The sequence below is a fragment of the Epinephelus moara genome, chromosome 13 (genome assembly GCF_006386435.1).
Source record: "Epinephelus moara isolate mb chromosome 13, YSFRI_EMoa_1.0, whole genome shotgun sequence".
Classification (NCBI taxonomy): Eukaryota; Metazoa; Chordata; class Actinopteri; order Perciformes; family Serranidae; genus Epinephelus; species Epinephelus moara.
The window spans coordinates 14,650,674-14,664,606 of NC_065518.1; the positions used below are offsets into that span (position 1 = coordinate 14,650,674).

General features: G+C 37.3%; 1 protein-coding gene across 1 annotated transcript in view; it reads left to right on the plus strand.

Annotated features, from left to right (window-relative positions):
• The window catches only part of qrfprb (pyroglutamylated RFamide peptide receptor b), a 26,952-nt gene extending 18,474 nt beyond the window's left edge, over window positions 1–8,478 (plus strand). The window contains exons 4-6 of the mRNA XM_050059664.1: window positions 1,511–1,746; window positions 2,992–3,089; window positions 4,927–8,478. Of these exons, the coding sequence (XP_049915621.1) occupies window positions 1,511–1,746; window positions 2,992–3,089; window positions 4,927–5,324 (732 nt within the window). The 3' untranslated portion in view covers window positions 5,325–8,478. The remainder of the gene's footprint in view (window positions 1–1,510; window positions 1,747–2,991; window positions 3,090–4,926) is intronic.
• The last annotated feature ends 5,455 nt before the right edge of the window (window positions 8,479–13,933 follow it).

The window sequence follows — 13,933 nt, forward strand, 5'->3', positions numbered from 1 at the left end:
TCGCCACACTCTAGTGTGTGTATGTGTCCCCTCTTGGGGCCTATCTGAATTTCTGTCTTTGAGAGATATTATTTTGAAATATAACTGAATTTTCTACACTTTAAATATATTAAAATTATAAGGCATCTTTGAGTAAACTGCGAGTATCATTTAAGTAGGCTATGTCGTGGCCGGCCGAGTGTCCTCTTTTTTGGAAATCAAAATATGGTCACCCTAGTGAAACACATCTTAAGAGGTGGTCTTCAGGTATAAATGTTTAAGCTTTCCCACGCTCGGGGTCTTTCTTCATTCTGACCGCTCGTGTGCTGATTGACCTTTTCTTTGCAAAGAAAATAAAAACCTTGTCGGCCAGCAGAAGTCTCTATTTCATTCTTCACCAGCAGCAGCAGAGAATTTTCCACAACACCGGCACATCACAAGAATCCTTGAGCATATTGGGACCTGGGGAATTTAGAAGCCAGGCTGACACCTTGAGCTTTTTGTCACGCTCCACAGGCCAATATCTAAACAGTTTTTGTAGTGTGGCATGGTGCTTTTTTCTCCTGGGGGGCCACTGCCATTGGGGAGTGCTGTTGCCATGAGGGGGGGTACTTGGTCTGCAACGGTGTTTGAGTGGGTGGAACATGTCAGGTGGTATCCACGTGAATGCCCGAACCAAAGTTCAGGGATTCGACCTGTCTTCTAAATTTCCAGGGTTAATGGCACGGAATTTGCAGGCCAGGTTGATACTTTGAGGTCTTTGTCACCTTCCTTGGGCCATTCCTAAGCGATGTTTGCAGTGTGGCATGGTGCATTATCCTGCTGGGGAGCCACTAAAATGGGGAGTACTGTTGCCATGAGGGGGGGTACTTGGTCTGCAACAGTGTTTGAGTGGGTGGAACATGTCAGGTGGTATCCACATGAATGCCAGAACCAAAGGTTTCCCAGCAGAACAATGCATTGGAACAAAAGAATCAAAGTTATTAACTTCACCTGTCAGTGGTTTGAATGTTTGTTGAATCAAAGTTATTAACTTCACCTGTCAGTGGTTTGAATGTTTGTTTGTATATATTGTTGTATGCAGATACATAAGAAAAATGACAAACTGAATCTTGAAAAGTCATGAAAACATTTGTAAAATTTTGTCCATGAAAATGTTTAGCAACACTGCAAATGTTCTAAGTCCTAACAGAAATACTATATATTGATACATAGAATATTAAGGTCCTGCCCCCGTTCTGTCATTTGAGATGTCATGTCCCTGAATATGAGAGAAACTCATTAAAGTGGGTGCAGTGTCACATGTTTGTCAGCAGCTCTCCCCAGGCCAGCAGACATGCTGGCAGTGACTGGGCACTCCAACACAGTGAGAAAATAAAAATGGTCGAAAAACAACTGTAAAAAGTGATTAAAAGTTAAAAAGAGTAATCCAAGAGTTGCCTCATAACTTCCCCCCTTGTAGGTCTGATCTACTTTATATGACTGGTTCATTCCTCCAGGACTAACAATTTTTCTCTTTTCCTCTGAAAAGGTGAAGTACGACTTCCTGTATGATCACTACCACGTGTGCTGTCAGGAGAGTTGGCGCTCTCTGACTCACAGGCAGGCGTACACCACCTTCATCATGGTGGCTCTTTTCCTGCTCCCTCTGACAGCCATGCTTTTCCTCTACACACGCATCGGCATTGAGCTGTGGATCCGCAAGAGGGTGGGCGACTCTTCAGTGCTCAACACCATGAATCACAGAGAGATCAATAAGATCTCACGGTAGGTTAGACAGCACGTGTGTCTCCTTTACATATTAATGCATTTTTATCACATAGAAATATTTATACACCATCATGCCCTCTGGTAGTATGGATACAATTCCTCTGAGTGGTGTTTTTAACTTTGTTTTGCATTTCAGTGTACACAGTCGGCTGTGGTTGTGGGTGGGAAGCTGGCTGGGATCATGCCGTTGTAGTTGCACTAGCAATTCCTACTTGTTGCTCCTACACCTGCAAAAAGGGGATGGAGAGACTGCAGTTGCTTTTCAGTCACTAGTTTAGTTTAGCAACCTAATATGTTAAAGGAACAGACCACCTCAAAATTGAAAGTTTATATTTTTACTTACCTGTGGTGCTATTTTTCGGTCTAGATCTATTTGGTGTGAGTTGCTAAGTGTTGGATATATCAGCCGTAGAGATGTCTGACTTGTGGTGCTCAAAGCACCAAATATACATTTGCAACAGCAATTTCCCTTTCCAGAAATCATAACCTGGTTACCCAAAATAATCCACAGACCCTGCTGTGAGCAGTTTCATGTCGAAACTATTTTCTTTCAATTGAACTACACCTGCCCACCATATCACCACGCAGGAGGAAGCATGCATTTTCCTGCTAACTCACCTAGCGCCACTGAGCTATATAAAGTAACAGCCTAGCTCAGAAGGACGGCATTAATAATTCTGATTCTGATACGAGCAAGAGACTCTCATCGATGAGCAGATGAACATTTCCTTTGAGCACAACAAGCTGAGTGCCATCAAGTTCAATTATATTCAAGGGAAGACCGACATCTATACATCATTATCTCCAAAACTCAGAATTTTTTTTGTGCTTTTTATAGCCACAGTGTTATATTTTATCATTTCTAAGGAGCTGTTATTTTTTATATGCTGCTAAGAAGACACCTCAGAAGATGGGTCACTTAACTCCATCATTGTTCAAAGTCTAACAGATCATACCTTGTGATGTTAGTTTTGATAAATAAATGAATTAAAATGAATAAAATCAAGGACATTTCCCTTTTCTGGCATTTCTGGTATTGAAAACTTGATACGACAACACCGTTGTATCGAGTGGAAACATGAAATTTATGAAATATTATACCCCTAATAAATAGCCTCGTTTCCACCAAACACTTTAGGCATGGTATCTTTGGAACTAAAAGTAACCCTTCAGACATGGTACCTAGACCCTAGTTGATTTCCCACTGGAACAAGTCAGCATGTCTTCTGTGATCTTTTACAGGAAAAAGAAAAGAGCAGTTAAAATGATGATTACCATCGTTCTGCTGTTCACCATCTGCTGGGCACCCTTTCACACAGTCCACATGCTGTTTGAGTATTGTAAGTATGAATGTGAAATGGAAAGAGGGACTATTTCTTGACACAGTTTAAAGGTTCTGTAAGTAACTTTCAGAAAATCCTTGTTATTATTGACACCTTTATCTGAGGCTGTTAAGTGAACTACAGTCAGCATGGTGCTTGCACTCCGTAGCCGTAAGCAAGAACCTGGGCGTCGGCCAAAACTGTTACTGTTTACAAAGTACATTATCAGCTAATATTAAACCAACCATGTAGAATAGCGAAGTTAAAGCTACCTGGTTAACATTTGCTCAGTAGCTTGTTGGTCACTACTACATAGCTCTTGGCTAGTAGAAAGCATTTTGTACTGTTAGCGTTACATCATTTATCGTTGACTAAATCAACACAGATTGTCATAATACATAAATTTATATTGTGTATCACGTTAGCTGGGGAAATAATTTGGCAAGTAAGGCATCTGAAAAATCCCCTTAGATAATATTTTGCTAACGATAACGTTAGCAAGCAAGCAAGCTAAGGCTAGCCTGGTAAGACCATCCTGATGACGTGAGTTTAATTTGTCTATGGCAGCCAGCCAGCTGTAACTAAGCTAGGCTGCATTGATCTGCTGTTGGTTGCTTTGTAATGTTAGCTGATTAAACGGTAAGGTAGCGAATTTCACAACCAGATTAGCCCTGGAATCTGGATGAATTTAATAACGTTCATCATCCAAGATGGTATTTTGCTATGTTAGCTAGCAGTTTGACTGCATTAGCAAGCAAGCTGATGTTAGCTAACGTAGCCAGCTAAAGCCACAATATCACCGTCAGTTAGTCTTTCTGCTAATGTTAGGATTTCTTTTAAGCACCGGAGAGCACTGAAATTTTGATAAAGAGCACTGAATTTGATGCATTTACTGTTTTCTCAGACCACAATTGAGACAAAAAATAGCTGGTTGCATAGCCCGAGGACGCCTCACTCCCCGCCGCTAGGACACTATTTCCCTGGGAAGTGAATTTGCGAATTTTAGGATAGTGAAGGAATTGCCTGCCTTACTCTGCCTTATTCTGCCTCTGATTGGCCTATCCTGATATTTTTACCCTAACAAATCCCACTTCTCTTGCCTTAACCTTACCAATCTAATCAATGTAGGCAACAAGTACTAGCTATTCATAGACAGAGTAGGGGTCATTCCTTGGGTCATCACTGATTTGCCTTGCATTTACCCCCAGGAGCAGACAGCTCAAGTTCAGCCAGCGCAAACCCCAGTCCCAGGGTTCACAGCGAGGACCTAATATGTAAGGACACCAATGACGTGTGCTGATTGGAGGCAAGAGGGCAGTTTGGGATTAGACTCCTGGCGCTCAGGGTCTCTGTCTTGTTCTGGCTGAATTTGAGTTGCTACAAGGGGCACAGTGGTGGTCCATCTTTGCCGGGTCGCCGCTGCAAACATTTATAAAATGGAAACAGCATTTGCGGACTCTATGTTGTGGTAGGTGCCATTTGTTTGTTGACATTCATGGACTCTATTTTTTAGCTAACCTTAGCTACAGTTGCACACTGTTAGTGTTGTAGCAGAGCCAAAGAAAATCAAGGCACCCAGGAATGTGCATGAGGTCACGTCCTTTGGTTGTTTTTTTTGTTTTGTTTCTTTCCGGAAAATTTGGCCCAAGTCCACTGCCTGCAGGTCAGTCCACAGGCTGCATTAGAGGCAACCAGGAAAGTCGGGGAAAGTGGCCATTTTTTAAATTGTGTTACAAACCGAATAGTTCTGGTAAAAAGTTACTTACAGGACCTTTAAGTGCGTATTGCCGTTTTATTTAAAGTCTCCGTGCAGTTCATCAGTTTGAGTTTTAAACTTCCTGTGTGTTATTGTCAGATGACCTGGAGAACAAATATGACGGTGTCACACTGAACATGATCATCGCCATTGTTCAGGCCATCGGGTTCTTCAACAGCTTCAACAATCCCATCGTGTATGCCTTCATGAACGAGAACTTTAAGAAGAGCTGCGTCTCCACCCTCTCCGCCTGCATCCGAAAGCCTAACCAGCACGGCAGCGCCATGGTGGCGCCAGAAATGACTGTGCAGTTTATCAAACCCCAAAGTAGAGACGCCTTCATGGATTCTGGTGAAGGCACTAGCTCTAAGCCGAACTCAGAAGATAAAGGACCCTCATGTTCATCACATGAAGAGAGCTTGCTGGAAATAATTGGAGAAAAAATGTCCACTATCCAAACAGTGCTCCCCACAAACAGCTCCTCTCAAGTCAAATGAGAATTGGCTCAAAGTTCAGGAGTTGAAGTCGACCCCCTCCCCCTGTTGATGGAGCAGCTGTAGGAGTATCAAATGTGATTTCAGGTCTCACAGTTATGGTTCAAGGTCCCAAAAAGTCCAACAGCTTGGAAACATATCTCTGAAGTGCCAGGGGCAAAAGCATTTTTTCATTCTGGTTTGGAGAACAACAGGAAGGAAATGAAGAAATTCCAAAAAAAGGCACTTTTGCTGTGAAGACTACCCCTGGAGCAATCACGATCAGCAGTCAGACACTGAACAACCAATTTGTTAGAGAATTTCTCTGACTAGAGAAATCATTTCTATTGAGATATTTCTAAAATCTGCAGGACATTCAGCCTCTCTCAGTAAATGCTTAAAAGTGTGTCAGATGCAACTGTGTTCAGTGTCATCCGAAAAAAGCACTTGACGGTCACCACTGTAGAGTTATACTGAGTATGCTACACTGAGAACTCTTTGGAAAAAACAACATAGAGGACTTCAAAAGCTTTCTGCCTTTAAGAAGCAAAGGACGATGCCTCAGCTTTTATTGCACTGCTAGATTTGCGTTAGTTTAAGGCAGCATTGAAGTCAGTTCAGGTTCAATTGCAAAACATTATCTTTATAAGGTTGCTGTTCAGCTTCATAGATTTGTTTATTGCTTTTAAATCTTTTGGAGATAGAGATCGACGATTCACACAAATTCAGTCTGATAATGAAACACCTCTTATTGCCAGCAGGAACAAACATCCATGTACACTTTTCACTTCTTTCAATTGAACAATTTAATCATTTTATATAATGTATTGACTTTTTTTAACTGCTATATAGATAGCCCAAATAGATCCTGTGAAAACAACAGCCTTGTACTTTTTTCTCCAAAGGTTCTGTATGCAACATTCAAAGCATTAATATAGCAGCAAACCACTATCTGCTGAAATGAAGTCATGCTACCTCTGTGTGTGTGTGTTGTAATCTGAGCCTCTCTGTGGTTTGTTGTGGTGAACAGGTCCAGCCGCTCATTCATGTTAGTGCATGTTTGTATGTCAGGGGCTAGCTCATTGCTGCAGCTTTGCACTGTGTTCCTATGGTTGCCTCTGATAACGGGATGCTCTGTCAGCACTGTTGCTGTTGTAAGCACTATTTATGGAGTTAGCACTGTTAGCTGCTAGCCACCAGCTCAGCCACCATGTTGAGAACCAGACAATTCATACTCTCTGAATTTCACATAGAGCCCATTTAAAGGGTGCTTCTTAATCACCTTACATACGGCATGCCCTTTTAACATTTAATCAGCAGGACTTATAAGTACCAATGTAGTTTCACTGGTGGAGATGACTTTTCAGCATGTCAAAATGTCATTTTGACTAGTTAAAATATTAATTCAAGATATCTGTAAAACAATTGACACGTTACAAATATGGCTTGCATACTGCAACATATGACTGGATGCAGTAGGACATCCTGAGGTCTCATTTATAACCTTTAGGTATGCACAAAACTAGGCCTCAAAGTGGTATACGCCGCTTCCCTCACAAGAGTTATGATCTGTAAAAGACCAACTTGACAGGAGAATGTGTGCACCTGTACGGAAACTGTACTTGTGAATTGAAGCCAGATTGTAGAAATGAAATGTTAGAGGAATCCTTATACTTATAATGATTCTTCTAACACATTAACTTTCACTTCATATCATGCTTTAGTTATAAATCCACATTAATCAGAAACATTCAGTCAGGCAGTTTTATTTGTGCCAGTAAGCCCAAGGTGTGAGGCAATAAGTCTGATGCTGTAAACATATAAATACTGCAGTCACTTTGTTCTTGCATGATTCACTATGAAGAACGACTGATCAGCAGGGTCATTTCTATGGATCAGCATTCATGATGTGCTTTGCATTGGCTATTTATGGTTGAATGTGGGTGTGTAGAGGGCAGGATATGAGGCTGATCCACATGCGAACCATTGACTAAGCCCTGCTCCTTTGTGATGGTCCGACAAGCTGTCGGAGTAAGCATGGAGCCCACACTGTAACTAACTGCACTCCCTGAAGAAATATTATTTTTGAAGCAATGAAACAGTGATTCCAGAGAGAAGCAGACAGAGGGGTCTACAGTCTGTGTTTGAAGGATATATCCAGGATGTCAAACTGACTCAGCAGCAACAACAGGTTCAAAAGACAAAGATAGTTAGAAGCTAAAGCCGAACTATAGGCTACAGATCACAGTGTAAAAGTGAACCACCACATCACTGCTGATCGCCACACAAGACAATGAATATAAAGGGAAACTTTGCTGATATTGAACCAGCTGTGTGGCACCACAGTGTGTGCAGATAAACGCTGAAGAAAGCTTGCTGGAAACATTGATGTCAAATGGAATAGCTGTAGGGGTCAGTTGCTACCAGTCACAATCACATTATGGACATGGTGGCTTGGAAATCTAACCAGTCAAATAGCACTTGTTGATATCTACAATTGCTAACAGTGTTGCTTATTAAATGTTAAGAGGACTTACCATACCGGTTTTAGACTCAGCTCTTTTTTTTTGTAAAACAAATTTGATAATAAACAATACATATCATTTTATGGTTTATTGAAAGAAAAAAGGTCCGATTCACATGCACCAAACCAGTGCAGCCTTTTGATGTTATAATCATGACATGAATCACACCATCTTTCTTCTATCACTGGAAACATACGGCCATTTCACACACATGAGCAGAAAACATAAATGAGATAGGAATGGCAGCATTACACACACACAGGGGACACAATTATCTCAATGTGTTTGTTTAATGGTACTGTGAAATATTTTTGTAATGTTGATATTGACACAACTTAAGTGAATGTTTGGTGTTTACAAAAAAGTATGTTTCGTAACATGTTTTGTAACAGCAGCTTGGCTTTTATGCAATGCTCTGTGCAGATTGTTGTTTTTAAAGACGTTGCTTGGAAAATCAAATCGTGATAATTAATTGAAAATTGATTTCTTTCATTGTTTTTTTAAAATGCAGATCACTGGATCAGAGTGCCAGTAGGCTCTATTTTCTGCTTGTGTCAAACAAGTGTTGTCCTTGGATGACTGTATCAGTGGCATTTCGTAAAGATTTTGCTCTTTCTATATGCAAGAACAGGATTTTGCAGTAAATGAGGTCTTAATCCCATTGGTATATTAAATTTTACATTTAATAAAACGGCCTGTTACTTGTTTTTTTGTTTTTTTTCAGCATTATTCAAATGGGGCCTTTTAATTTAGGGATTATATGCAAATTATCGGAGTAGGGACAGGGACTGAACCTAATGTTTCACTTTATAATAAAATCATGCCGAATGGTGTGATTTGACAAGTAGGACATGCTCCTGGATCAACATCCCACATCGCATGCCAGGATCAACATTGCAATCAACCAATCACAGCCCTCGGACACCCACAGTGTGCTGCTCCTCTGCTTCTTTCAAAATTCCTTTATACTTCTTCAGAGCTAGTTTTCCAATTTGAATTTAATAAAATTGAACAAAATCCTCAGTAACATTTAACAAAAACCTGTGGGGTTAGCGAGTTAGCTTGCTAACTAGGTTGGCTATGCTAACTAGCAAGCTGTTCACTAACAAAGAGTACTACATTTTGATCCTGGATAGATTTGGTCAGGTTTATCCAGGACCATCATCATCATCAAGCTGATTCTGGATAATTTGTTTATGTCGACATCAACATAACGATGATGGTCCTGGATCAACATCAGCAATTTCATTCAGGATCAACATGGCCAACACTTTCTCACTCTAACCTCATCATGTTGATGTTTTGGTCACAGACTTTAACCACCTTAACTTTCGTCCTTTTCCCACTGCGTTTCCCCCTGACGCTGCCGGGTGCTGTTAAACTATAACCTCAACCGGCCGTGTATCATGCCAACGTTAAACGACACCTTTTCCATTGATTTCTGATGCCGCAAATCACTGCCCAAGCGCTGGATTTCGACGGAGTGAGACCATGCTCACATGGCTCTGCTGGTCAAGATCAACATGAACAAATGATCCAGGGTCAACATGGTGCTGATAGTCCTAGATCAAGATAAAAAAAGTTATCCAGGGTCAACATGGTGGTGATGGTCCTGGATAAAGATAAAAAAGTTATCCAGGGTCAATACGGCAATCATGTTCCCAGATCAAACAAATTATGCAGGATAAGGATGATGATGATGATGGTTTTGATCAACAAATTATCCAGAGTCAACATGGCTGTAATGGTCAACACGGGCACTGAAATCTTGCAACAACAAAAAAAAAGTTTAAATAAACTATTACAAAGGAGGGAAAATGTGTCCTTCACTGCAGTAGCTTGAAAGGATTTTTTTTTTACTTGTATTTACTTCAATTTGGGAAGTTAGCTTAACTCTGAAGAAGGACAAAGGAATTCTGAAAAAATGCATAAAAAATGTCATAGGATAGCATGTCGTTGAAAATTACATAAAAACATCACAGTATAGTATGTCACCCAAAACCATGAAAAAAATTAGAGTATAGTATGTCCTTCAAAATTGCATAAAAACATCATTGTATAGTATGTTGTTAAAAACTGCCAAAAAACGTCACAGTATATAGTATGTCGTTCAAAATTGCAAAAAACCGCATAGTATAATATGTCATTCAAAATTCCATAAAAACATCACAGTATAGTATGTCGTTTAAAATTGCATAAAAAGTCATAGTATAGTAGGTCATTTAAAATTGCAAAAAAAAAGTCATAGTATAGTATGTCGTTCAAAATTGCATAAAAACTCATAGCATGGTATGTCGTTCAAAATTGCATAAAAAAGTCATAGTATAGCATGTTCTTCAAAACTGCATAAAAAAGTCATTCTACATTATGTTGTTCAAAATTGCATAACAAGGTCATAGTATAGTATGTAGTTCAAAATCACATAAAAAGTCATAGTATAGTATGTCGTTCAAAATTGCATAAAAAAGTCATACCATAGTAGGTCATTCAAAATTGCATAAAAAAAGTTATAGTACATATGTCGTTCAAAATTGCATAAAAAGTCATAGTATAGTATGTCGTTCAAAATTGCATTAAAACGTCATAGTATAGTGTGTTGTTCAAAATTGCATAAAAAAGTCATAGTATTGTATGTCGTTCAAAATTGCATAAAAAAGTCAAAGTATGGTATGTCCTTCAAAATTGCATTAAAATGTCGTAGTATAGCATATTGTTCAAAATTGCATAAAAATGTCACAGTATAGTATGTCCTTCAAAATTGCATTACAAAGCCATAGTATAGTATGTCGTTCAAAACTGCATTAAAACGTCATGGTATAGTGTGTCGTTCAAAATTGCATAAAAAAGTCATAGTATAGTTTGTCGATCAAATTGCATTAAAACGTCATAGTATAGTTTGTCGTTCAAAATTGCATTAAAACGTCATAGTATAGTGTATCGTTCAAAATTGCATAAAAAAGTCATAGTATAGTGTGTCGTTCAAAATTGCATAAAAAAGTCATAGAATAGTATGTCCTTCAAAATTGCATTAAAATGTCATAGTGTAGCATATCGTTCAAAACTGCATAAAAAGTCATAGTATAGTATGTCCTTCAAAATTGCATTAAAACATCATAGTATAGCATATCGTTCAAAATTGCATAGAAATTTCATAGTATAGTACGTTGTTCAAAACTGCATAGAAAGTCATAGTATAGTATGTCGTTCAAAATTGCATAAAAAAGTCATAGTAAAGTATATCCTTCAAAATTGCATTAAAACGTCATAGTATAGTGTGTCGTTCAAAATTGCATTAAAACGTCATAGTCATAGTATAGTGTGTCGTTCAAAATTGCATTAAAACGTCATAGTAGTGTGTCGTTCAAAATTGCATAAAAAACTCATAGTATAGTATGTTGTTCAAAATTTCATGAAAATGTCACAGAATAGTATGTCGTTCAAAATTGCATAAAAAGTCATAGTATAGTATGTCGTTCAAAACTGCATTAAAACGTCATAGTATAGTGTGTCGTTCAAAATTGCAATAAAACGTCATAGTATAGTGTGTCGTTCAAAATTGCATAAAAAAGTCATAGTATAGTGTATCGTTCAAAATTGCATAAAATAGTCATAGTATAGTATGTCGTTCAAAATTGCATAAAAAAGTCATAGTATAGTATGTTGTTCAAAATTTCATAAAAATGTCACAGAATACTATGTCGTTCAAAATTGCATAAAAAGTCATAGTATAGTATGTTGTTCAAAACTGCATTAAAACGTCAAAGTATAGTGTGTTCTTCAAAATTGTATTAAAACGTCATAGTATAGTGTGTCGTTCAAAATTGCATTAAAACGTCATAGTATAGCATATCGTTCAAAACTGCAGAAAAGTCATAGTATAGTATGTCCTTCAAAATTGCATTAAAACGTCATAGTATAGCATATCGTTCAAAACTGCATAGAAAGTCATAGTATAGTGTGTCGTTCAAAATTGCATTAAAACGTCATACTAAAGTATGTCGTTCAAAATTGCATTAAAACGTCATAGTATAGTGTGTCGTTCAAAATTGCATTAAAGCGTCATAGTATAGTGTGTCGTTCAAAATTGCATTAAAACGTCATAGTAGTGTGTCCTTCAAAATTGCATAAAAAAGTCATAGTATAGTATGTCGTTCAAAATTGCATTAAAACGTCATAGTATAGTGTGTCGTTCAAAGTTGCATAAAAAAGTCATAGTATAGTATGTCCTTCAAAATTGCATTAAAACGTCATACTATAGCATATCGTTCAAAACTGCATAGAAAGTCATAGTATAGTATGTCGTTCAAAATTGCATAGAAAGTCATAGTATAGTGTGTCGTTCAAAATTGCATTAAAACGTCATACTAAAGTATGTCGTTCAAAATTGCATTAAAACGTCATAGTATAGTGTGTCGTTCAAAATTGCATTAAAGCGTCATAGTATAGTGTGTCGTTCAAAATTGCATTAAAACGTCATTGTATAGTATGTCGTTCAAAATTGCATAAAAAGCCATAGTATAGTGTGTCGTTCAAAATTGCATTAAAGCGTCATAGTATAGTATGTCGTTCAAAATTGCATAAAAAGCCATAGCATAGTGTGTCGTTCAAAATTGCATTAAAACGTCATAGTAAAGTATGTCGTTCAAAATATCATTAAAACGTCATAGTATAGTGTGTCGTTCAAAATTGCATTAAAGCGTCATAGTATAGTATGTCGTTCAAAATTGCATAAAAAGCCATAGCATAGTGTGTCGTTCAAAATTGCATTAAAAAACCATAGTACAGTATGTCGTTCAAAATTGCATAGAAATGTCATAGTATAGTACGTCGTTCAAAACTGCATAGAAAGTCATAGTATAGTGTATCGTTCAAAATTGCATTAAAACGTCATAGTATAGTATGTCCTTCAAAATTGCATTAAAACGTCATAGTATAGTGTGTCGTTCACAATTGCATTAAAATGTCATAGTATAGCATATCGTTCAAAATTGCATAAAAATGTCATAGTATAGCATATCGTTCAAAATTGCATAAAATGTCACAGAATAGTATGTCGTTCAAAATTGCATAAAAAGTCATAGTATAGTATGTTGTTCAAAATTTCATAAAAATGTCACAGAATAGTATGTCGTTCAAAATTGCATAAAAAGTCATAGTATAGTATGTCATTCAAAACTGCATTAAAACGTTATAGTATAGTGTGTCGTTCAAAATTGCATTAAAACGTCATAGTATAGTGTGTCGTTCAAAATTGCATAAAACGTCATAGTATAGTGTGTCGTTCAAAATTGCATAAAATAGTCATAGTATAGTATGTCGTTCAAAATTGCATAAAAACGTCATAGTATAGTATGTTGTTCAAAATTGCATAAAGAAGTCATGGTATAGTATGTTCAAAATTTCATAAAAATGTCACAGAATACTATCTCGTTCAAAATTGCATAAAAAGTCATGGTATAGTATGTTGTTCAAAACTGCATTAAAACGTCAAAGTATAGTCTGTTGTTCAAAATTGTATTAAAACGTCATTGTATAGCATATCGTTCAAAACTGCATAGAAAGTCATAGTATAGTATGTCCTTCAAAATTGCATTAAAACGTCATAGTATAGCATATTGTTCAAAATTGCATAAAAATGTCATACTATATTATGTCCTTCAAAATTGCATAGAAATGTCGTAGTATAGTACGTTGTTCAAAACTGCATAGAAAGTCATAGTATAGTATGTCGTTCAAAATTGCATTAAAACGTCATACTATAGCATATCGTTCAAAACTGCATAAAAAGTCATAGTATAGTATGTCCTTCAAAATTGCATTAAAACGTCATAGTATAGCATATCGTTCAAAATTGCATAAAAATGTCATAGTATAGTATATCCGTCAAAATTGCATAGAAATGTCATAGTATAGTACGTTGTTCAAAACTGCATAGAAAGTCATAGTATAGTATGTCGTTCAAAATTGCATAAATAAGTCATAGTATAGTATGTCGTTCAAAATTGCATTAAAACGTCTGAGTATAGTGTGTCGTTCAAAATTGCATAAAAAAGTCACAGTATAGTGTGTTGTTCAAAATTTCATAAAAATGTCACAGAATAGTATGTT